General features: G+C 38.6%; 1 protein-coding gene across 1 annotated transcript; it reads left to right on the top strand.

Moving 5' to 3' along the window:
- The first annotated feature begins 53 nt into the window (after positions 1-53).
- On the top strand, positions 54-11685 carry THAP10 (THAP domain containing 10). Its single transcript, XM_001089200.5, has 3 exons — positions 54-950; positions 10088-10235; positions 10346-11685. Exons 1-3 carry the CDS (start codon positions 522-524, stop codon positions 10540-10542), a joined length of 774 nt encoding a protein of 257 aa, XP_001089200.2. The 5' UTR covers positions 54-521; the 3' UTR covers positions 10543-11685.
- The last annotated feature ends 12226 nt before the right edge of the window (positions 11686-23911 follow it).

The raw sequence follows: 23911 nt of genomic DNA, 5'->3' as shown, positions 1-23911 counted from the left end.
TCAGGGTTACCATGGAAACGGCCATTTCCGGTCTGGACCTCTCCCGAATCCATAGGGCCACGCAGTTGTTGTAGCTTCTGGTTGTATTCGTGAGAGCCCAGTGCGTCACCACTTCCTCGTTCTATTTTTCCGGCCTCATAAAAACAGAGCGGGAGTATTGGGAGGAGGATAAGCTTGGGAAGAGCCTGGCCACATTGGTGGCTATGACAACCACCACTTCCGGTCCGTTCCTCTTTACGGCCTACCTCAGCGCTGCCCGCGCGAAATTTGTATCCCTCTGCTTGTGTCCACCTGCTCCTGGGGAGCAGTGCAGGGAGGAGGAGGAGGAAGACATCGAAGAGCCCTCCCATTGGGGGCCCCAGATCGCCACTTCCGGTGGCCAGAGGTAGGGAAGGAAACGATCCCGACCCAGAGGGGACAGGTGAGGAGGAGAGGACGTGCCTCGCCGAGGCAGCTGCGAGGAGCGTGCCCAAGGGCGAAGGTCCAGGGAGCCCGGCTCCCGCGCACCGAAGACGGCCGCCATGCCGGCCCGTTGTGTGGCCGCCCACTGCGGCAACACCACCAAGTCTGGGAAGTCGCTGTTCCGCTTCCCCAAAGACCGGGCCGTGCGGCTGCTCTGGGACCGCTTCGTGCGGGGCTGCCGCGCCGACTGGTACGGAGGCAATGACCGCTCGGTCATCTGCTCTGACCACTTTGCCCCAGCCTGTTTTGACGTCTCTTCGGTTATCCAGAAGAACCTGCGCTTCTCCCAGCGCCTGAGGCTAGTGGCAGGCGCCGTGCCCACCCTGCACCGAGTGCCCGCCCCGGCATCTAAGGGGGAAGAGGAGAGAGACCAAGCAGGCCGCCCGGACACGGGAGGAGAGCTCCAGGCAGCCAGGCATTCTGAGACTGTCCCAGATGCAGTCTCCTGTACACGTCCACGAGCTGGGAAGCAGGCTGCGGCTTCACAGGTAAAGAGAGACCACCGAGGGTTTTGGAAGGACCCCTGGACTCTGACTGGGCTCCTCCACTTAGTGTCACCTTGGGAAAAGCACCTCATCTCCAAAGTTCCTGTTTTCTAATCTGCAAATTTAGGAGTGTACTTTAGAGGTGATCTCCAAGGTCCCATTTAGCACTAACACTTTGGAATTAAGTAACCCAGTTAATTCCTTCTAACTGCTCCTCCCCAAAAAACACACACACACACAGCCTTGTCCTGCAGATTACTGAGTTGCTTTCACTCCCGCTCCAGGGTTTTTAAATAGAAAGCGTTTAATTTGAGCAAATCTCCAGGATTGGGGTGCTTGAAACTGTGTTTGCATAACATTACATAAACTTGAGGAAAGTCCCTTATTTGTGTCACAGATGATGGGGCGAAGGAGATGTGGAGCTACAGATGAAGATGGAGCTTGCTAATAAATCCCTTCCCACCCCTAAACTTCCTTTTGACTGTTACTAGCTCTAGCTGCCTTTAAGTTCAGTATCCCTGGTGAGCTGAATTTCCCCATCTTGCTCTCTTCTGCCTACTTTTCTGTTCCTTCTAAACATTGTTTGCACTTATTTTGCATCTGGTTACTACTACCTTCTTCCCCACTTACCATTTTAAAGAAAACTTTCCAGCCTTCCTTGTGATAAATTTCAGCCTTACCACCATGACACAGATTAAATTATAGCAAGAGGTTAGTAATTTCCTCAGGAGTTTGTAATCCTTACTTAGGTCCAGTTGCCAGACCAACACTCTTTCTGCAGTACTAACCTGCTTCCTACATTGGGGTGGGTGTTTAAGACCCTTTAATGGCATCCTGCAATTATTAAGATAAAGAACAAAATTATTAACCCAATTTACATGGTCCCGCATGCTTTTTCCCCCTGCATACCACACTAGCCCTATCCAAGGCCACTGTCCCTGTTGCTCACCGTGTACCATCATGCTGACCTTTCAGTTCTTGGACATACTATATTACTTCCTACCAACAAGACTTGCTCAGTTGTTCTATGTATTATAATATCCTGGAACTATGCCCCCCCCCCCACTCCCATCACTACCGATTAAGTCTTTTTCCCTTAAAAGTCAGCTAAACATCTTTCCCCTTGATCACTTAGTTCTATGTACTCTCATTCTTCGTGTACTTCATGTGATTCAATAGTACAGATACTTCAGTAGCACTTACCGTAATTGCCATGAAATAATTGTGTAGTTTGCTTAATATTTGTTTCTCGCATTAGAATGTAAGCTCCATGAGAGCTAGGATCATGTCTGATTTCTTTGCCATTGTATTGCAGTGCCTAAAACAATATTTTCAAATTTAAGTAGTTGAATAAAAATTTATGGAATGATTACATGATTATAAGAACAATTTTTTTGCATTATAATTGAATTTTCAATTATCTGCCAGTTTCCCTCCTCACCAAGCTGTATATCTGTCAAGATAGCTGTCCTTTCCTTGAACCATCTGTCTACCATCACCACCTATACAAACTTTGCCCAAACATGTACATCCATGTACATATATATGTGTATAGCAAGAGAGATAAATACTAAACATGTGCCCCACACATCCCCCTACACCATTTTTCTTCTTCATAATTATACAACCTAACCAAAAACTTGGAGAAGAAAAGCCAAGCTAGTCCAACAACCAAAGTCTTTATAACCCATCAAAACTAACCATTGGGAAACAGATCCAGCATACATAATAAATCTGTTTTCCATTTAGTAAGTGTAACCAGCCAACATTTATAACAATCCATAGTACATTAATATACTTGCTGAATTACGAGAAAAATGCGTGAGTTCTAAAATAGTCACTTTAAAAGTATATAAGGTTAAAAAAAAAAAAAAGATTTTGAGTTAATAGCAATAAATGTTCAGCCTGGTCTGGATAGAGAACCCTAATCACATCGCTAAAAAATTGGCTTGTCTATCTGACTTCTTCCCCCACCCAATGTTTTTCTTCCTAATCCCAGGACTAGCTGTCTACAAATCATATTTCCAGTCATTCTACAACATTTATTGAGGAGCTATTGTAGTCACTGTTCTGGGTGCTTGGTGCTATATATAGATAAATACAAATGTGAATGTTAAATATCCTTGGGGGCTTCAGAAAAGATAAGACACCACTTCCAAGGAAAGAAAGGGACTTGATTATTGTTTTCCCTTAACTGTTAATTGTGCATTCTTTTTTTAAAAACCCAACTGAATTTTTTAAGTTGTTTACTTGAACTATAGCAAATACACAGAAAAGTGAACAAATCTTAAGTGGACAAGTATTAAATTATCATAAACTGAACATGTATAACCACAACCCAGGTCAGAGAAACAGAACATTGCTAGCACCCCAGGAGTCACTATATCCATATTATTGCATATAACAGTAGTTCATTTTCATTGTTATGTAGTATTCCATTGTATGACTATACCAAAATTTATCTGTCTATTGTTGAACATTTGGGTTGTTACCCATTGGGAATATCATAAGTAATACTACTATAAACTTTCTTGTACATGTCTTTTGGTCCACATGTGCACACATTTCTGAGGAAATCTACCTAGAATTGCTGGATCATAGTATTAAACTTCAGTAGATAATACCAAATAGTTTTCTAAAATACTTGTACAAATTTACACTTCTACCAGAAGTATGATAGTTTCCATTGTTCCACATTCTTGCCCATATGTGGGATTTCTAGTCTTTCACATCTGAGTCCATTTGCAGAGTGGGTAGTAGTGTTTTTGTTTTTCATCCCCTGATTACTGATGAAATTAGTAAGGAAATACCTTTTCAAATATTAATTGGATATTTGGGTAGCTTTCAGTGACATGCCCTTTTAAATCTAGCCCATTTTTCTGTTGGATCGTCTGGCTTTTCTTGTTGATTTAGAATTTTTAATAGATTCTACCTCGAAGTCCTTTTTCAGTTAAATGTTATCATTTCCCACTGTGGGTTGCCTCTTGGTTCTTAATAATGTCTTTTGATGTACTGAAGTTCTTAATTCTGATGTAGTTCAAATTACCAATAATTTTCTTTATGCTTAATACTTAAAACATTCTACTATGCTGTTTGTAATAAACTTTGTTGTTTTTACTTTTTATATTTAGATCTAATTCAGAATTGATTTTTGTGTTTGGTGTGAGGTAGGATTTAAGTTTCATTTTTCCCAACATTGATACCCATTTGACTCAGCATCTTTTACTGAAACTACTAGCATTTCTTCTTGGCCTTGCAATGTCAACTTTGTCATAAATCAAGTGCCCTTTATATGCATAGGTCTGTTTCCACATACTTTATTCTGTTTCACTTATCTGTTTGCCTGTCTTAGCAAAAATATCACAGTGTCTTATATAGCTTTATTAAGAATTAATATCCAATTTATTAATACCTCTTGTTCATATTTGTGGATATTTTGACTATGTTGGGCTCTTTAGATTTCTAGATACATTTCAGAATTGGTTTGTCAATTTTCACAAATTATGTACTAGGATTTTGATTATGACTCCATGGAATTCATAAATGAATGTGGGAATAAATGGCATATTGACAATATTGATTCTTCTAATCCATGAACGCATATCTCCATTTATTTGGGTTTTTAAATTTCTCTTAAAAGTTACTCATGGTATTTGATATAGAGGTCTTATATATCTTTCATTAGATTTATTCACAGCTATTTGATTTTGCTACTATAAGTGGTATTTTAAATTTTATAATCTATAAGTATATATTGATAAATTAATTTTTATTGAACTTGTATCCAAAAATCTTGTTAAACTCACTTATTAATTTCAATAGTTTATAAATTCTCTTGAATTTTATACATGTACAAAAATATCATCTGAAAAAAGTGTTTGATGTTCGTGTTTTTATTTCATATTCTTCCTGTTGCACTGGCTTGAACTTCCAGTACAGTGTGGGGAACAGAAGAGGTGAGGGGAATCCTTTTCTCATTCCTAATTTCAGAGGAAAAACCTTTAATATTTCCCCATTTGATATGATTTTTACTATACTTTTTTATAGCTCTCTTTGTAATAAAAAGAAATGTTCCCCTTTATTCCTAGTTTAAATTATAAATAATGGTGAATTTTATCAAATGGTTGTTCTGAATCTATTAAGGATAACATTTTTATTATGTTAATATAGTAAATTATAGTAAATTATATCGCTTGATTTTAAAATATAGAATCAAACTTCCATGGCTAAAATAAACTCAACTTGGTCAAAGTGCTTTATTCCTTTCCCATATTGCTTAATAAAATATTAACTAAAATAAAATATTTAGGATTTTTGTATCGGTGTGCATGAGTGAAACTGGTCTACAGTTATTTTCTTTCTTGGAATGCCTTTCTCAGGTTTGGTATGAAGATTATGCCAACAGATTTGGAATTGTTCTCTCTTTTTTCATTCTCTGGAGTGTTTATATAAAATGCCATTATATATGCATTAATAAATTTGGTATTAATATTTGGTAGAACTCATTGATAAGACAGGAGTTTTCCTTTTGGAAAGGTTTTTTATGATGGATTCAATTGCTTTGTTATAATATTATTCAGAGTTCTTTTGTTTATCCATATTGATAAATAGTATTTTGTTTATCCATTTTGATAAATAGTGTTTTTTAATTTGTCTGTTCCATCTAAATTTTTAAATGTATTGACACAAAACCTTCATGATAATCTTGTATTTGAAAAAATTCTGTTTGAGCGAAGTAATTTTTGCTTTTTCATTTTTTCTTGATCAGCTTCACCAGATGGGTTATTGATTTTTTTTTTTTTCTTTTTTAGACGGAGGCTCACTCTGTCACACAGGCTAGAGTGCAGTGGCTCAATCTCGGCTCGCTACAACCTTTGCCACCAGGGTTCAAGCAATTCTCCTGTCTCAGCCTCCCGAGTAGCTGGGATTACAGGTGCCTGCCACCATTTCTGGCTAATTTTTGTATTTTTAGTAGAGATGGAGTTTCACCATCTTGGCCAGGCTGGTTTCAAACTACTGACCTCCAGTGATCCACCTGCCTCAGCCTCCCAAAGTGCTGGGATTACAGGCGTGAGCCACCGCGCCCCACCAGTTTATCGATTTTTATTAGTTTTTTCAGAGAAGAAACTTTGCCTTGTTGATCTTCTTTCTAGAATTTTTTTTCATTTATTTCACTTATTTATTATTCCCTTCCTCTACATTTTAAAATTTTGTCCACTGCTCTGTTTTTAACTTCTTACGAAGTTAAATTATATCATTGATTTTCAGAATTTTTATGGTGAATGGTAAATGGCGCAGCTAAGTTTCACAAGCTGATTTCCCAAATGTAGAATTCAGTAGAATGGTGTTGATAGAGGAAAACCTGGGTCCTGAGAGGGGGATATGTTCGAGATATTTTGTGGAATACTTTTTGCATGATATTAATAAATCCAACCTAAATTAAGCCCAATTAATTTTTTTATCCTAATATGTGCATTGAAGATTGTAAGTCCCCACCTAACATGGCTTTACTGAATCTTACAAGTTTTAGGTATGGAGTATTTTTATTATTATTTAGTACAAATTATCTAATTTCCATCGTGATTGTATATTTTATTTGAGGGTTAATTAGAAGTATATTTTTTAATTGCCATATCTCTGGGCATTTTTTAGTTAAATTTTTGCAATAGATTTCTAGGTCAATTACACTACTGCCAGAGAAACTACAATATATGGACTTACTCTTTTGAAATTTGTTGAAACTTGTAACATGCCCAAAATAGTTTTTTAAATGTTCCATATGTACTTGAGATGAATGTGCGTACTGCACTTGGATAGTGTTCCGCTATGTCTATTAATCATATTTAAATTTCCTATATCCTTTTGGAATTTTTATCTTATTCAATTAATTACTAAGAAAGTGATGTTGCAATCTTCCACTGCGATTTTGAATTTACATATTAATCTTCAAATTCTACCCATTTTGTGGTCTATATCTTGAAGTTATTAGGTTATTAGCAATGTTATTAGGTATGTATATATTTTGAATCAAACTTGCATGGCTATGTTACTAGGTATATAGTGCTAATATAGCAACACCAGGTTTCTTTAACTTAGTGTTTGTATAGTACATCTGTTTCCATCCTTCTACTTTCAGTCTTTTCTGTGTTGTCCTTAAAAGTTTAGGCATGGCCGGGCACGGTGGCTCACGCCTGTAATCCCAGCACTTTGGCAGGCCAAGGCGGGAGGATCACGAGGTCAGGAGATCGAGACCATCCTGGCTAACATGGTGAAACCCCGTCTCTACTAAAAATGCAAAGAATTAGCCGGGCGTGGCGGCGGGCGCCTGTAGTCCCAGCTACTTGGGAGGCTGAGGCAGGAGAATGGCATGAACCCAGGAGGCGGAGCTTGCAGTGAGCCGAGATCGCGCCACTGCACTCCAGCCTGGGCGACTGAGCGAGACTCCGTCTCAAAAGAAAAAAAAAAAAAGTTTAGGCATTATTCTGTCTTATGGTTACTCCATTGAAGAGAATGTATCTTTTTTCCTCTGACTGCTGTTAAGTTTTTCTCTTCATTTTCCAGTTTTACTGTAGTGTGCATAGGTTTGGTTTCTGTTGTTTTTATTTTGATAAATAGAAAAGGTTTATAGTACTTTTGCAAAACCATGACTTAATGCCTTTTATCCATTTTGATAAATTCTCAGCTGTTATTTGTTCAAATACTGTGTCTGCCCCATTTTATGTTATACTCTGAAATCTTATCCCCTATGTCTATTATGACATTTTCTGTATTTTCTGTTTTCCTTTTGTCTCTTTCTGCCTCATTCTAGATATTTTCTTTTGACTCATGTCCTAGTGGATTAATACATGCTTGGAAATTCTGCCTCTAAGCTTTTAATCTGAAGAAGCAATCAGATATCTACGTAGGAGATTTATGTTCAAATATTTCTAGTAATACGGATTGTTTTAATAAATTGTAGTATATCTGTATAATACATTCCTATGTGGCAATAAAAATTATGATGTAGAATATTTAATAACATAGAAAGATGATATATAAAATAAGTGGCAAAACTAGGTTATAAAGCATTATATTATCTCAATTTTTAAAAATACACAGAAAAAGACAAAAAACATCAAAATATAAAGTTTTAGCTATGGATTATGAGATTATGACAAATTTTTAGTTTATTTTTGCTTCTCTGTATGATGCAAATTTTTGCAGTAAAAAATGTATTATTGTTATAAAGAGAACAAAAGTTATTTTTCAAACCCTGATTAAATTTCTAAAACTCGATTTTATCCAGAATACACCTCTTTGTAAAGAAATATGTGCTTATTCTGGACTTTGACAATGCTTGACTTAGACGTAGATATAACTAGTGAAAATTGGTCATGATTTTTTAAACATGGAGATAAACCCTTTAAATAAGAATCATGTTACAAAGGGACTCTTCACAAAAATTTCTTTACAAAGTATCTTTTTTTTTTTTTTTTTTTTTTTCCTGTGTGTGGGTATGTGTGTGTTTGAAACAGAGTCTCACTCTGTTACCCAGGCTGGAGTGCAGTGGTGTGATCTCTGCTCACTGCAACAACCTCTGCCTCCCGGTTTGAAGCAGTTATTGTGCCTCAGCCTCCCAAGTAGCTGATGTGCCACCACACCAGCTAATTTTTGTATTTTAGTAGAGATGGGGTTTCACTATGTTGGCCAGGCTGATCTCGAAATCCTGACCTCAAGTAATCCACATGCCTCCGCCTCTCGAAGTGCTGGGAGGCATGAGCTACTGTGCCTGGCCACAAAGTTTCTTTAACTTGGGTATCAATAGCCTGGGCCTATGGTACAGCCACCAAAGACACCTACTAAAATATTTTTTCAGTGGTTTGAAGGCAGCTGCCACTACTGCTAAACACTTTAATTTTGTTTTCATTTCTCTATCACTTATTTTCTCTCCTCCCAGGCCCTCTTGACTTTTCCAGATATTTCTTACCCTCTTCCACATAATCTGTAGGTACCCTGTCTTATATTACCTTTTACATATCAAAACCCTCCCTCTTTCTACCTCTGACCCATATTACTTCCCCCACAAATCAAATTTCACCGCCTGGCACAATGGCACACGCCCGTAATCCCAGCACTTTGGGAGGCTGAGGCAGGCGGATCACCTGCGGTCAGAAGTTTGAGACCAGCCTGGTCACCATGGTGAAACATTATCTCTACTAAAAATACAAAAAATTAGCCAGGCATGGTGGCAGGCATCTGTAATCCCAGCTACTTGGGAGGCTGAGGCACGAGAATTGCTTGAACCCAGGGGGTGGATGTTGCAGTGAACCAAGATCATGCCTCTGCACTCCAGCCTGGGTGGCAGACGGAGACCCCTGTCTCCAAAAAAAAAAAAAAAAAGGAAAAGAAAAGAAAAAAATCCATTTCACAATGTAATTTTTCTCAGGAAAGTATTAAAAGTCATTTATCTTATTAAAGGAGTCCTCTATAAAGCATAAAGAACAAATGATTAGGTTTTCTAGAATAATATGACTGCTAAGATATCAAATTAGTTAATACTAATAATATTATCTCGGCTGGGCGCGGTGCCTCACGCCCATAATCCTAACACTTTGGGAGGCCGAGGCGGGTGGATCACCTGAGGTCAGGAGTTCGAGACCAGCCTGACTAACATGGTGAAACCGTGATTCTACTAAAAATACAAAAAAATTAGCCAGGCATGGTGGCACCTGCCTGTAATCCCAGCTACTTGGGAAGCTGAGACAGGAGAATCAATTGAACCTGGGAGGCGGAGATTGCAGTGAGCTGAGATCGCACCATTGTACTCCAGCTTGGACAACAAGAGCAAAACTCTGTCTCAAAAAATAAAAAAAGTATTATCTCTTCTAGCTGTTGATTTAAGAAAAAAATAATTAGTTGTAAGCAAATAGCTTATACATTCTGGCTGACCAGAGTTCATGATTTATAAGTGGAAAAAAGACAGTATGGCAGAATTCATGAAAGCTTGGACTATAGAGTCACCTTGCCTAGGTTCAAGTATCAGCCTTACTAATATGTGACTGAAAATTTTCAGCTATACTCTTTTACTACTTGTAACTTTTGAAAGATAAAACCCTATAAGGTAAACTTTAATATATTTCTCCTCCGATTTATATTTTTAGATTACGTGTGAAAATGAAGTTGTGCAAACCCAACCCCATGCTGATAATCCATCTAATACTGTCACTTCAGTACCTACTCACTGTGAAGAAGGCCCAGTGCATAAAAGTACACAAATTTCTTTGAAAAGGCCCCGTCACCGTAGTGTGGGTATGTTTTGACTCTTCAATGGATTAAGCAATTGAATCGATCTTTTGTATATTAAAGATATATGAAAAGCAAAGTCTAACTCATAGGTACTTATGCTTATTCTCTTTCAGGTATTCAAGCCAAAGTGAAAGCGTTTGGAAAAAGACTGTGTAATGCAACTACTCAGACAGATGAATTGTGGTCTAGAGCTTCCTCTCTCTTTGACATTTACTCCAGTGATTCAGAAACAGATACAGACTGGGATATCAAGAGTGAACAGAGTGATTTGTCTTATATAGCTGTACAGGTGAAAGAAGAAACATGTTAAAAACTCAACATCAAATGCTCTGATGTGCTATAGATTTTCAAATCTTTACTCACATAATTATCTCTTTGCTATTATAAATCTTTCACCTCAAGATAATTTGACAGTTGAGTATCAGCAAAATTTGTTTAGCTCTAAGGCAAAATTTGCTTGCTTGCCAACACAATGAAGATAATCCCTATCCACAAACATGCCTATTCTCTACTTTCACCTTTTTTTTTTTCTTTCTTTTAATCCTTTTGGTAGAAATCAGATTACAAAGCAAAACCACAATATCAACAACATTTCCTAATCAAAATTAAGCATTGAATATTTATTTAAGCTTAGTTCAGAAGCAGTGCTCCTACGGGACTTGACATTTGCTAGTTAGAATGTCACTACTCTTCTAAATAATTTGAAGGTATAGAGCAATAACACAGTAACAGTGAGCACAGCCAAGCCTGACACTACTAAATGATTTGGTAGTGAAGCCAGGACATCTACCCTTGACTATTTTTTATGTTATTTACTTATTAGTTTGTCCATTTGTAACATATATGGATCTGTCCTGTGAGCATTTCTGATGAATCTATGGTTCTTACAGAAATTTTTCAAAGGGAATCAATTTAGAGATAGAGTTTTCATATACTTACATTAACTTATTAATGAAATCTGTTTGCATCAGTGCTTACTGCAACACATTAATTAGCTTGATTAATTTAGATTAGAATCATTAACATCATGAAAAAAAAAAATACTACATTTCTAACGTATTCCCATTGCAGGTGTTAGGTTTTTTTTCGTCGACACTTCTCTTTTGAATTCTACATTTGAGAAATAAACATGGAAATATTAGCTGCCCCATCTGCCATTCACCAGGAAAAATTTCTATGGCAATTTTGGACCATGAAGTAAACTGTTACAATAGTTTCTGAGAACCATACTATAACTTTGATCTTCCATTGAGAATAACAAAAATAAATATCCATTTTACACCTCATATGTCTTCTTAGTTCTGGATGATTAGAAGAATTTGCATGTATTTTTATCCTAGAAGGTTTAAATAATACATCAAAGTTATTTTCTTCCAAATCTAATTTTATGTCTGCTTTAATTTGAATAGTGTAATTTTAATTTTAAGGAAAATAAAATAAAATATTAATAGGAGTTGTGAGCCTGAACAATGATTGTGTAAAAACATAGCATTATTATTACTTTCATTATTGTTATTGCTATTTTGACTTGAATTTGAGATGACTGTTTTTTGTTTGTTTGCTTGTTTGTTTGAGAGACAGGGTCTTGTTCTGTTGCCTAGGCTGGAATGCAGTGGTGCAATCATAGCTCATTGTAACCTCAAACTCCTGGGCTCAGATGATCCTCCCACCTCAGTCTCCCAAGCACCTTGGACTATAGGTGTGCGCCACCATACCCAGCTAATTTGTGTTTTAAATTTTTTGTAAAGATGGGGTCTCACTACGTTGCCCAGGCTGGTCTCAAACTCCTGGCCTCAAGCAATCCTGCCACTCGGTCTCCCAGAGTGCTGGGATTACAGGCATGAGTCACTGGACCTGGCCTGTTTTAAGAGAGCATTATGTTTTAAAATGAATCATATAAATCTTCTGAAGCTAAATACCATCAATAAGTACCCTTTGAGCTTTGAAATAGCCTATCTCCTTAATTCAAACCATAATGAAGTTACATGCCCATTTGTCCCCAAATTTCACTGCCATGAATCTACTTCATTTCTATATGTTAAACAGTTTTGACAGCCATGTCAACACTGTTTTTTCACTCTTCACTTAGTTTCCTTCTTCTACCAATTGAGTATTTGTACTTGATTTGTTGATTTACATGATTTCATAATTTATTGTGTAATGTTTCACTGCCCTACACAGTAAAAGGAAATACTGGCTTTATTTTAAATGACATATAAGGAACTCATAGTTTATATTATACTGTTTGATTTTTGCACAAATAATTTTAATTTATTTTGTTGCTAGATCAGTTTAGTTGGGAGGAAAATTTAGATTTACCTTAGTACTTCCCATCTCATTCTTCATTTATTTATTCATAAGTATTTATCAAACATATACTCTATGCCGGACAACTGTTCACTAAGGATACATTGGTGATTAAGACAAAGATTCTGGCCTCTTGGTGCTTACCTTTTAGTGGGGGAGCCAGACAATTAACAAGAAAACGAATGAATAATTTCAGATAGTGATTAGTGCTTTGAAGAAGATAAAGTAGAAGATGTTAATTGAGGTGGGGGGAGAGGTTTGTTGAGCTGTTTTTGATAGGGTAATCAGAAAAGACCTCTCTAAGGAGAGCATGTATGATCAGAGACCTGGATATCAGAAGGAGTGACCATGCAATGATCTGAGGGAAGAGAATTCCAGGTGATAGGAATAGCGGTTGCTCTGGTGTGTTTGAGGAACAGTAAGAAGACTAGGGTGGCTAGAGATAATGAACGAGGCAAAGAATGGTAAGAGATGAAGTTGGAGTGGTATATAGGACCAGACCATGTTACGGTATCAGAGGCTGCAATCAGGAATTTTTATTCTGGGCTTAAATTCTATTTTAAATGTGTTCTTATGACTGGTTTAATTATCTGCCAGTATTTATTTCTTAAACTTACTTGAAAACACATGAAAAATCATTGGACTTCGGCCGGGCGAGGTGGCTCAAGCCTGTAATCCCAGCACTTTGGGAGGCTGAGACGGGCAGATCACGAGGTCAGGAGATCCAGACCATCCTGGTTAACACGGTGAAACCCCGTCTCTACTAAAAAATACGAAAAACTAGCCGGGCGAGGTGGCGGACGCCTGTAGTCCCAGCTACTCGGGAGGCTGAGGCAGGAGAATGGCGTAAACCCAGGAGGCGGAGCTTGCAGTGAGCTGAGATCTGGCCACTGCACTCCAGCCTGGAAGACAGAGCGAGACTCCGTCTCAAAAAAAAAAAAAAGAAAAAAAAAGAAAAATCATTGGGCTTCAGGTGAGAGATGAGGGACATGTCAAGAGTATGTGAACGTAAATCTTATTCAGTCAAAAATATTCCTCTGTGGGACTTCTGGAAAGCTGCAGTCTTATTGGCCTGAGGAATCAGAGGTAGGAATTCAGTGCTGCCAGAGTGAAAAGTGATGGGGCAAGTCATGGCAAAGAGGAAACCCAGAGGGGAGGAGGCCCCAAATCTCTTATAAACTCCACCCAAACCTCTGACTAATCATGAGCTATGCCTGTGTTGTGACCTCTGGGGGCCCAGCATAAAACAACAGGTGCAAGTCTTAGCATCACAGTGGAAATAGAGTTTGGAGTTTGAGTCCAGCCAAGTTAACCAGCTGTTACAACAAAATTCAAGTGTTTAGGAAGAAGATAACAATTTGTCATCCAAAATGTCCTGTATAAGATATAAAATTACTAGTCATGTGAAGAAATTAGGAAGTGTGACCTAATATCAAGACAGAAAGGAATCATAGAAACCAACCCAAAGATGACCAGAAGTTGGAATTGGTAGACAAGAACTTTAAAGCAGTTATTATAAATATATTCCAAGAGGAAAATGTAATCACAATGAAGAGATAGGAGGAATCTCAACAGAGAAATGGAAACTAAAAAAAGAACCAAATGGAAATTCTAGAACTAAAGCAGACAAGCTATTGAAACTGGCACAGGGAGAAACAGAAAGTCTGAAGTGCCTGTATCTGTTAAAGGAATTGAATTTGCAATTATAATCCTTTCCACAAAGAAAACTCTAGGCCCAGAAGACTTCACTTTTAAATTCTGTCAAATAACATAAGAAAGAATACCAACCTTATACAAGCTCTTCTAAGAGAAAAGGACTAGAGAACACTTTCCATCTCATGAGTTCAGCATTAACCTATTACCAAAACTAGGCAAAGGCATTGCAAGAAAAGAAATTATAAACCAACATCCCTTGTGAAGTTATATGTGTATCTTAACGAACTATTAGCAAACATATCCTGCAATATATTTTAGAAATAATATATCACATCTAAGTAGAGTTTAGCTCAGCCACACAAGGTTGGTTTCACATTCAGCAACCAATCAACGTAATTCACCATATTAAGAGAACGAAAGAGAAAAATCGTGTCACCTTCATCTTACTAGATTTAAAAAACATTTGACAAAAGTCAACATCTATTCATGATAAAACCTACCAACAAACTAAGAATAGAAAGGAATTTACTTTCTTCACCTAATAGCAGCCATGAATATATGCCACTAATATCCATAGGTAATGTTCCCTTACAAGCTTTATCCCTACATCAAGAAAAAGGTAAGGATGTCCATTCTTCAACACTTTTATTCAACATCATACTGAAGATCCTAGTCGGTGCAATAAAGGCAAAGGGAAAAAAAGGAAAGAAGGCAGAAAGGAAGAAAGATGGAAAAACAAAATGCATAGATGTTTAAAAGGAGGAAATAAAGTTGTCCTTTTTTTAGAAATGATATGATTATGTACATAGAACCTCCTAAGAAATCTATTAAAAAGCTACTAGAACCAGTAAGTGAGTTTAGCAAATCAAATGTGCAAAAATCAACTTTATTTCTATATGCTAGCAATGAACAGTTGGAAAGTGAGATAAAAAACCAGTTTCATTTACAATATGGAAAATGCAAAGAGTTTAAAATAACAAAGTGTTGGAGGGCAATAGCAACTGGAACTCTCCTACATTGCTGGTAATAATATAAAAATACTACAAGCACTTTGAAAAACAATGTGGCAAACTTTCATGAAGGTAACATACCCATATCATTCCACCAAACAATTTCACTCCTGGGTACTTTCCCAAGAGAAAATACATGTCCACACAAAGACTTTTACACAAATGCTCATAAGAACCAAAGTCTGAAAACTCAAATGTCCATCAACAGGTGAGTGGATAAGGAAATTGAAGTATAACCAAATAATGATCTCTTAGAAATAAAACAAACATATGCAAAACAATCTGGATGAATTTTGAAAGCATTATGCTGAGTGAAAAAAATCCAGGCACAAATAAAAGTACACATTCTATATTTCTATTTGTATAAAATTCTAGAAAAGAAAAAATCAAATCTATAGTGACAGAAAGGAACCCATCAGTGGTTGCTTGGGACTAGGGCAGGGGGACATTCCCTGCAAGAGTATGCAAGGAAATGTTTAGGGCAGATGGAATGTTTTATACCCTAATGTGATAAGGGTTACATTAACACATGAATTGTATTAATAGTTGTATGTAAATTATACCTTCATAAAGCATGTTAAAGAAAAAGCAATACACTATTATTTTGCCAAATGACTAGTTCAAGCAATAAAATCTGTAGTTTCTTAAGGTAGGCTTCACAAAATAGGTGAAATTGTAATGGTCCTTTAAGGAGAGGGAGGATATAAATATGCTTTAAAAACCAACACAAAGAACTGAAGGCACAGAAAAAGTCAATAGAGACATGGATGCTTAAAAAGCAAAGGATGAGTGAGAAGGGGGGTGGCATCATTAGACTGAAGATTTACAAGGGAGTTCTGAAAGATTCAGACCGACAAGCAGAATGTTGCCAGAACAAGAGGAACGGCCTTTAACCTTTGGGCACCGAATGAACTTTTCAGATTTGGAGGCAGGAAAGTATGTCAGGCAAATGAATCTGGAGGATAGTGCAGGAAGAATTGGAATGGATTAAATTTGTTGGAGGTGACATGCCTTTGCAATAGTCCTGGCTTGAGCCGGTGAAAGATTGACCTAGAGTGAGGAAAGGCAAAAAAAAAAAAAAAAAAAAAAAAAGGAGAAGATAGAAAAGGAAGAATTGACTGGACATGGTGGTTACTTTATGGATTTGTGAACAAGGAAAGAGTAAACAATGAGTTTTCAAGCGTGAGTAACAAGAACTGGCAGTACTATTAGTAGACATAAGAAGAAGCCAGTCTGGGGAGAAAGGTGCTGACTTCAATGTTAGAAATGAGTTGCCTGAGAAACCTACCCTGACCCTACGCTTACCTTCTCTGAAGACTGGATGAAATGTCACTGCAGACTACCAAAGCATGTCATGCATAGCCCATCACGGCATTTATCACCTTGTGTTGTAAGAGACTGTTTACTAATCTCCCCCACTGGACTCTGCACAACCCGAAGGTAAAGACAGTAGTTAACTGTGCCAAGCACTGTTCTAAGGGTCTAAGGGGTTTCCAAATGTTCTTCCTACATAGTAAGTGTTTACGAGTATTTGCTAAATGAATACTGAATGTTGAGTTTCAGAAGATAATGAAACAGACAAGCAGATGTGTTTCTCAGGCAATTAGAGTAGTTAGCCATAGAGATGCAGCCTTCAAAGGCATTTACATGAAAGTGATCCTTGAAACCATCATGTAGGATCCCCTAAAGGAGAATTTTTAAACCTCCTGTGGCACTTAAAGTCTTCATTATTTACCTGGCAAAACTGATCTGAAAATGAGAAGCAGGAGAGACTAAGAAAATGCACCCAAGCCTGTCTTATCCATTAATTGAATTAACTTCTGAATATTCAAGAGTTGGCTCTGCAGATAATATGCTAAAAAAAAAGAAAAAAAGAAAAAAAGAAAAAAAACTGTCTAGCACTTGCTGCTTGCATCTTCCCTTTGTGTACCAAGAATCATGATCGGTGACATTTAGGAAAGTGGGAGAAAAAAATTCTTGGGACATGGCAACAGCCTGGATGCTTCCTTCACCCTGGCTGAATACTGAAGTTCCAATCTAGGCTCCAAGACACTTATCAGCTATAGTGTACTTAGATAAATTACATTATCTCTCTGGGCCTGAGTCTACTCCCATGCAAAATTGTGATTTTAGTACCTACATCATATTTCTGTTGAGAGGATTAAACGAGTTACAATATGAAAAACCTTAGAACACTGCTGGGCACATGGTAAGTGTTCCACAACTCTTAGCTAGAGGCAGGAAAGGATATTGACTAAGAAGATGGACTTTGTAACCCACTACCTAGGTTTCCATTCTAGTTCTGCCGATTGCTAGGCAGGTTACTGTGCCTTTCTGGGCCGTTCCCTCATCTGTAAAGTAGGGATGTTTTTAGTTCCTCGATCATAGGTTTGTTGTGAGAATTAAATATATGCTAACCACTTAGAACAGCGCCTGACACATTGTAAACATTATGTTAAATATGACATATAACCCATCAACCCCTTGCCCATATATCTTGATTCTGAGACCAGCCTTCAATTATGTCCAGTCTCTTTAGTGGTCTCTCATTTTAGTGAATAGTTAGTACACTGGATGTTTTCTAAGTTCATTTCACAGAGACACTAGATGGAGTTGCTGAGCTAAAGCACCTAAGAACTGCTGGGCAGCCGAATTGGAATTTTGGAGCTGAATGGAACTTTAGGGATGATCTAGTTCACACTTTTTATTTTGTAGATGAAGAAACTGAAGATCAGAGAAGTTATCTGGTATAATCCCTGCCTGCAAAACGAAGCTGGATGTGCTTGCAACTCTTACTTAGCGAAATTGTCTAGAACCATTTGATCAAACTCAAACGATCCTGTAAGCACCACAGGGGCATGCTGCTGTTGTTGTTCGCTGACTACTCTGTCTACAATGCCTAGCATGTCATTCGGTTAATATTTGTTGAAGAATTATAGGGATCTATCATGTTTTTAAAGCTTTAGAGATTGAAAATCTTCCTCGGTACTTGTTCCAATGCTTTCTGAAGGGGATTCCTTCTAATGTAGACTTATTCCTTTCATATATATGTCAGTCCTTTTCTTCTTTTTCTAGATTCCCAGAAGGTGTTATAGCTAGAAAAATCTTCCAGTTAAAATGACTCGTTTTGTCAATGAGAAAATTAACTGAGGCAATTTGTCCATACTCACATAACTGATTAGTGGCAGAACTGAGATTAGAATTTTCTCTAGCTTGTCATCTAAAAAACCAAAAAATGCAAACTGCTTCAAGAAACTGTCAAACTTCTTCCACCTGCCCTTTAAATGTTCCCTAACCTTGTCTCCAGGTCATAGTCTCCAGCTTATTATCAAATTATCAATTTGATTACTTCCCTCTTGGAGCAGGCTTACTATTTCCATCCTTCCTTTTCCTGACCCCAGTTCAAATAACTAGCCTACTCTATCATTGCTGCCCACCCACCTGCCCTTTGTACCTCCTGGCTCTTAGTCCCTGTCTTTGAGAAGAAAAGGTAGATCCTCTTTCTCACCTGAACCAGCAGGGATGGGTTTGCAGATATTCCTCCCTGATTAGTGTCAGAACAGAAGGATCCCAGACGTCTAGAACACTTCCAGGATTGTTCCAAGATGGTGTTTGCAGTTCTGATCAGAGTCCCAAAAGTTATGTTGGGCTCTGAGATAACATAACCCAGGGAAATCCCCCAAAAGAAGGTTCCCTAGCTGGACTAAATGATATTCACAGACTGTTTTGCTAACAACACCCAGGAAATGTAAAGTTTCTACAGTCAAGGACTGTATCCTTGATATCTCAATCCTTTTCTACAGTTCCATGTACCTATTGGTTTATTTCTTTACTAACCTTACCATCTAGTTGCAGTAGATTGTAAAAACAGCCAAAAATTCTTCCACTCCCATCAAGAGGTAAAATCGATTTCTCCACTTCTTGACTTTGGTTTAGTCATGTGACTTACTTTTGCCAATAGGACATTAGCAAAGGTAATATAAACTGAGGCTTTAAAAGTGGCTTGTCGGCCGGGCGCGGTGGCTCAAGCCTGTAATCCCAGCACTTTGGGAGGCCGAGGCGGGCGGATCACAAGGTCAGGAGATCGAGACCACAGTGAAACCCCGTCTCTACTAAAAATACAAAAAATTAGCCGGGCGCGGTGGCGGGCGCCTGTAGTCCTAGCTACTCAGGAGGCTGAGGCAGGAGAATGGCGTGAACCCAGGAGGCGGAGCTTGCAGTGAGCCGAGATCGCGCCACTGCACTCCAGCCTGGGCAACAGCGTGAGACTCCGTCTCAAAAAAAAAAAAAAAAAAAGTGGCTTGTCCTCTTGCTGTGTTTGGAACTCTAGGACTACCATGTGACTGAGTTCAAGCTAGCCCACTGTGGTTGAGACTCCATGTGGAGAAGCAGCTGGTCCCTTGCAAAGAGCCCTCCGACTGTCAGACACATGAGGGAAGTCATTCTAGATCACCTGGCTGCCTCCAACATGCCAGCTGACCAGAGAAGGATGAGAAAGTCCAGCAAATCCGCCAAGCATGCCCAGACAGAGGAGCTGCCCAGTCAACCCATGCAACTGTGAGATGAATTAATGGTTGTGTTTTAGGCCATTAAATTGTAGGGCTGTTTGTCATGCAGCAAGCACTACCTGATACACTAGTGGTAAAGACTCCCTAAGGAAAAGGCAATCACTATCTTCCTGTTCCCTCCTCATCATAACCCTCTGTTTTTTATTCTTGTATAACAGCTTTAGTTAGTATTTTGACCACATATGATGTTTTAGTTCAGTGAGGAGATAGCAGAGCATAATTGTTACACAAAATTATGTCAACTGAATGTGTAGACTTACCTCATCTTGGCAATCCATTTTTAAAAGTTATGTCAAGTTGGCCGGGCACAGTGGCTAACACCTGTAATCCTAACACCTTGGGAGGCCAAGGTGGGTGGATCACTTGAGGTCAGGAATTCAAGACCAGCCTGACCAAGATGGTGAAACCCTGTCTCTACTAAAAATACAAAAATGAGCTGGGCTTGGTGGAGGGCACCTGTAATCCCAGGTACTTTTGAGGCTGAGGCAGATAATTGCCTCAGGAGAACCCAGGAGGCGGAGGTTGCAGTGAGCCGAGATCGTGCCACAGCACTCCAGCCTAGGTGACAGAGTGAGACTCCGTCTCAGAAAAAAAGTTATGTCAAGTTTATAAGACATTTTGAGCCAGAGTCGGTTCTCTCACATGTCTTAGAATCTCTTGGAGAAAAGGTCCCCTTTCTCTCTAGGGTCTCCATGGCTGAAGATGCAAATCACTCTCCTCGGTGGATATGAGAGCTTTCTGAGATGCTGCCTATGGAACTTCTCTGGTCTCAACTTCCTCTTTTTTAAAAATGTCAGCAATTTTTCCTTCTTGACAATTACCTCATCCTTTTAGAACACATACTTTTGGAAACCCTAAAGCGTATCACAACTTTATCTTCGACATCATCTCAAGCTTCTAAACCCAGTCCCGGAAATGGACCCTTTGGAAAGTTACTTCCCAAGCACTTATTCCCTAGGCTCATCTCTTAGCATCAATATGAATGTTTTTTCAGTCATTCAACAAACCAGAGATAAAACTAAGCATGGCAGAATCCATCTCTGCCCTCAAATATCTTATAGCATATCTTTCTTAAAACAAGTTGCAATCATTTTTTAGTTACAATTTGATTCCCGGTGGGGAAGAAATTGAGATGATGACCTTGAAAGGGTTAAGAATTACCTACTGCTGGCCGGGCGCAGTGGCTCACACCTGTAATCCCAACACTCTGGGAGGCCAAGGTGGGAAAATCACCTGAGGTCAGGAGTTTGAGACCAGCCTGACCAACATGGAGAAACCGTCTCCACTAAAAATACAAAATTAGCCAGGCATGGTGGCACATGCCTGTAATTCCAGCTACTCGGGAGGCTGAGGCAGGAGAATTGCTTGAACCCAGGAGGTGGAGGTTTCAGTGAGCCGAGATTACACGCCATTGTGCTCTCGCCTGGGCAACAGGAGCAAAACTCCATCTCAAAAAAAAAAAAAAAAAAAAATTACCTACTGCTTATACCAAATGGTCCTGTCTTGAACTGTATCACTCTTTGGGATTGATACAACTTCACATGAACCTCAAGTGTCACAAAAAAGTGGTAACCAACTATAGTGCATTTGCTCATGTTTCTAAAAATGGTAAACCACAGTTGAGCTAGTGTGATACTGCAGCAGAATTTTTATGACAAAGTGTGGGCTGCTCTGCAGCAATCCCTCCCAATTCAATTTGCTGATGACTCATCCATTCCAATCTTCATGTTTATAAATCGATGGAGAAAACCATGCTCTATATCTTTTATTCTGCATCGGTCTTTGCTGTTGGAATCCTCTTAGCTCAGTACAGAGAAAGAATTTTGCTTGGACACACTCCAAACTTAAATTGTCCTCTGGATTTTGTCCCAAACTGAAAGAAACCAAAGAATACCTCTCAGTTTCCTGAAGCTCGGAGTGTCAGAAATAAAAGGGTCTGGATGTAGGGGCTAGTGAGCAAATAGGAAACTTTCACTAAATAAGTTTTTTTTTTTTAGCCGTAACTCATGATTTTAATTTTAATATTTTTCTGTTAATAAAATCAGTAATAAACTCAGTGTGGGAAATTGATTTTAAAAAAACAAACACATGCAAATAAGCAAATAAAAATCACCTGTTAATTTAGGACTCAATTGCAAAGAAGAGAAACCCATTCTCATTAGCTCAAGGCAAAAAGGGAGAATATTGAAAGCATAACACAGACAAGGGTATTACAGTTTAATATTTACAACCTCTCCCCATTGCCTGCTTTTTAAGGAGGATTTGTGCCCGTGTGGGTGGGCTCCTGCATGTGTGTGCTGCTTAGCTCCTGGGCCTGTATTGTGTTGACAGTAATCGCTGATAAAGCAGCAGACCTGTAGTAGCCTCCTCTGCTTGCACACAGCCTAAAATGCCCACCAGCCCTACTTCAATATATGTACATCCCACAGCTCTCTAGCCCTAGTTTCTGGGGTTAGCAGTAAAGTGTTTGATAGACACTCACTAGTAGGTTCACCTTGGGTCACATGTCCATACAGCCAACCGCCTACCACTGAAAGGGTGGGATCATTTGGTTTAAATATGTCAGCCTAAGAGCTCCTTCCAGAAGAGGATATTATGAAGAGGGGAGGCTTCGAGTGGGATAGATTATTTTAGAAGATTAGGCAGGGAAGAAGTGAATGATATCTTAGAACAAATATAATACTATCCAGAAATCATCACTGTTAACATGTCAGTGTGTTTCCTTAGTTGGTATGCTGTTTGTAGAAGTACATATGTATTATATAGTTGATAAATGATACATGTAGCTCTATGACCTTAGCTTTTCACGTATTACAATAATTTATCATAAACATTTCTTCTTGTCATTAAATTTTTTTCTCCAATTACTTTAATAACACTCCACTGTAGAGATATTATTATAACTGATAAACTATTGGATATTCATGTGATTTCCAAGTATCTATCATTTTACGTAAAGCTGCCATAGACATCCCTGTACCTTAATCTTCGTGCATATTTCTGATTATTTTCTTAGAGGTACCTGGAAGTGGAATCAATGCCTAGAAATATTTATTTACTGCCAATTTGTTTTCTAAAATGTTTATACCAACCTGTACTCCCAGTGACAATGATTAGATGAGGTCATCTCATCTTAGCATCAGCCCTTACCTATTTAGAAAAACAAAACAAAGCATGAAACTGAAGCTTGTCACTGTATATAGTTTTTGCCTCTCCTTGTATTTTATTCGATTCGGCATTTGGGTTGACCCAAGTTTAAAAAAAGTTTAAAGCTGAGATTCTTACTGTCCCCAGACCAGCTGCATCAGCATCACCTGGGAACTTGTTAGAAATGCAAATTCTCAGGCCCTACCCTAGACCTACTGAGTCAGAAACTCTGGGGATGGGAGCCAGAAATCTGAGTTTCGACAAGCCCTTTGGGTGATTCTGATGCATGCTGCAGTTGGAGAGCCACCAGTTGAAAGCATTGAAGAGTTCTTCCTAAGCCCTCACAGTGTTTCCCTAATTCTGAGCGCCCAAATATCATTTTCTCGGCCCTGACCATTTATAAGGGACAGTGTGATGTAACATAAGGGTAAGGGGTTTTAGTTTAGAGGGCCTGAGTTGTAAGAACTGGATGGCTCCCTACTGGGTGTGCATCCAAGCACAAGTCATAATAACTTATTACACTGTCATAGCTTACATTTCAAGGTGAAAATTTCTCTGTATCATTGAGCCCAAATACGACACTGGAAGGAAGTTTTAGCTAAGGTTACCCCAGATGTTTCATGGTTACACAAGAATACAAAACAAAACATGTTTTCCCCACAGAATGAAAACACAATGTAAGTTTTCTTTAGCAGCTGTGGCTGGAGATTGCAAAATGGAATAGTCTGGCCACCCTCCAAGCCATTAGCACCCCCTCCCTTTCCCCCAAGGGTGAAAGACAATCAAGCCAAAGAGAAGGAAAAATACTCTGTTTTCAACTTCACAGCTAATACCCAGAAATGGAGCTGCTGGAGTATCTGGGATGTGTCAAAATAGAGATGACAGAGAGGAGTACAGAGCACCTCACCCCACAACCTCTAGATCAGACTAGTCCACTTTGAATGGCTCTCAGAGGCGGGACCCCAATATTCATCTCAAAGAAATGCGTGCC

Source organism: Macaca mulatta, chromosome 7, assembly GCF_049350105.2.
Source record: "Macaca mulatta isolate MMU2019108-1 chromosome 7, T2T-MMU8v2.0, whole genome shotgun sequence".
Taxonomy (NCBI): Eukaryota; Metazoa; Chordata; class Mammalia; order Primates; family Cercopithecidae; genus Macaca; species Macaca mulatta.
This window is presented reverse-complemented; position numbering and strand designations above follow the sequence as displayed.

Excerpts from the sequence above, each read along its gene's own strand:
- THAP10 (XM_001089200.5), top strand. The coding sequence starts at position 522 with ATGCCGGCCCGTTGTGTGGCCGCCCACTGCGGCAACACCACCAAGTCT. Across the intron at positions 951-10,087 it reads AGCAGGCTGCGGCTTCACAG|ATTACGTGTGAAAATGAAGT; the intron begins GTAAAGAGAGAC and ends TTATATTTTTAG. Across the intron at positions 10,236-10,345 it reads GCCCCGTCACCGTAGTGTGG|GTATTCAAGCCAAAGTGAAA; the intron begins GTATGTTTTGAC and ends ATTCTCTTTCAG.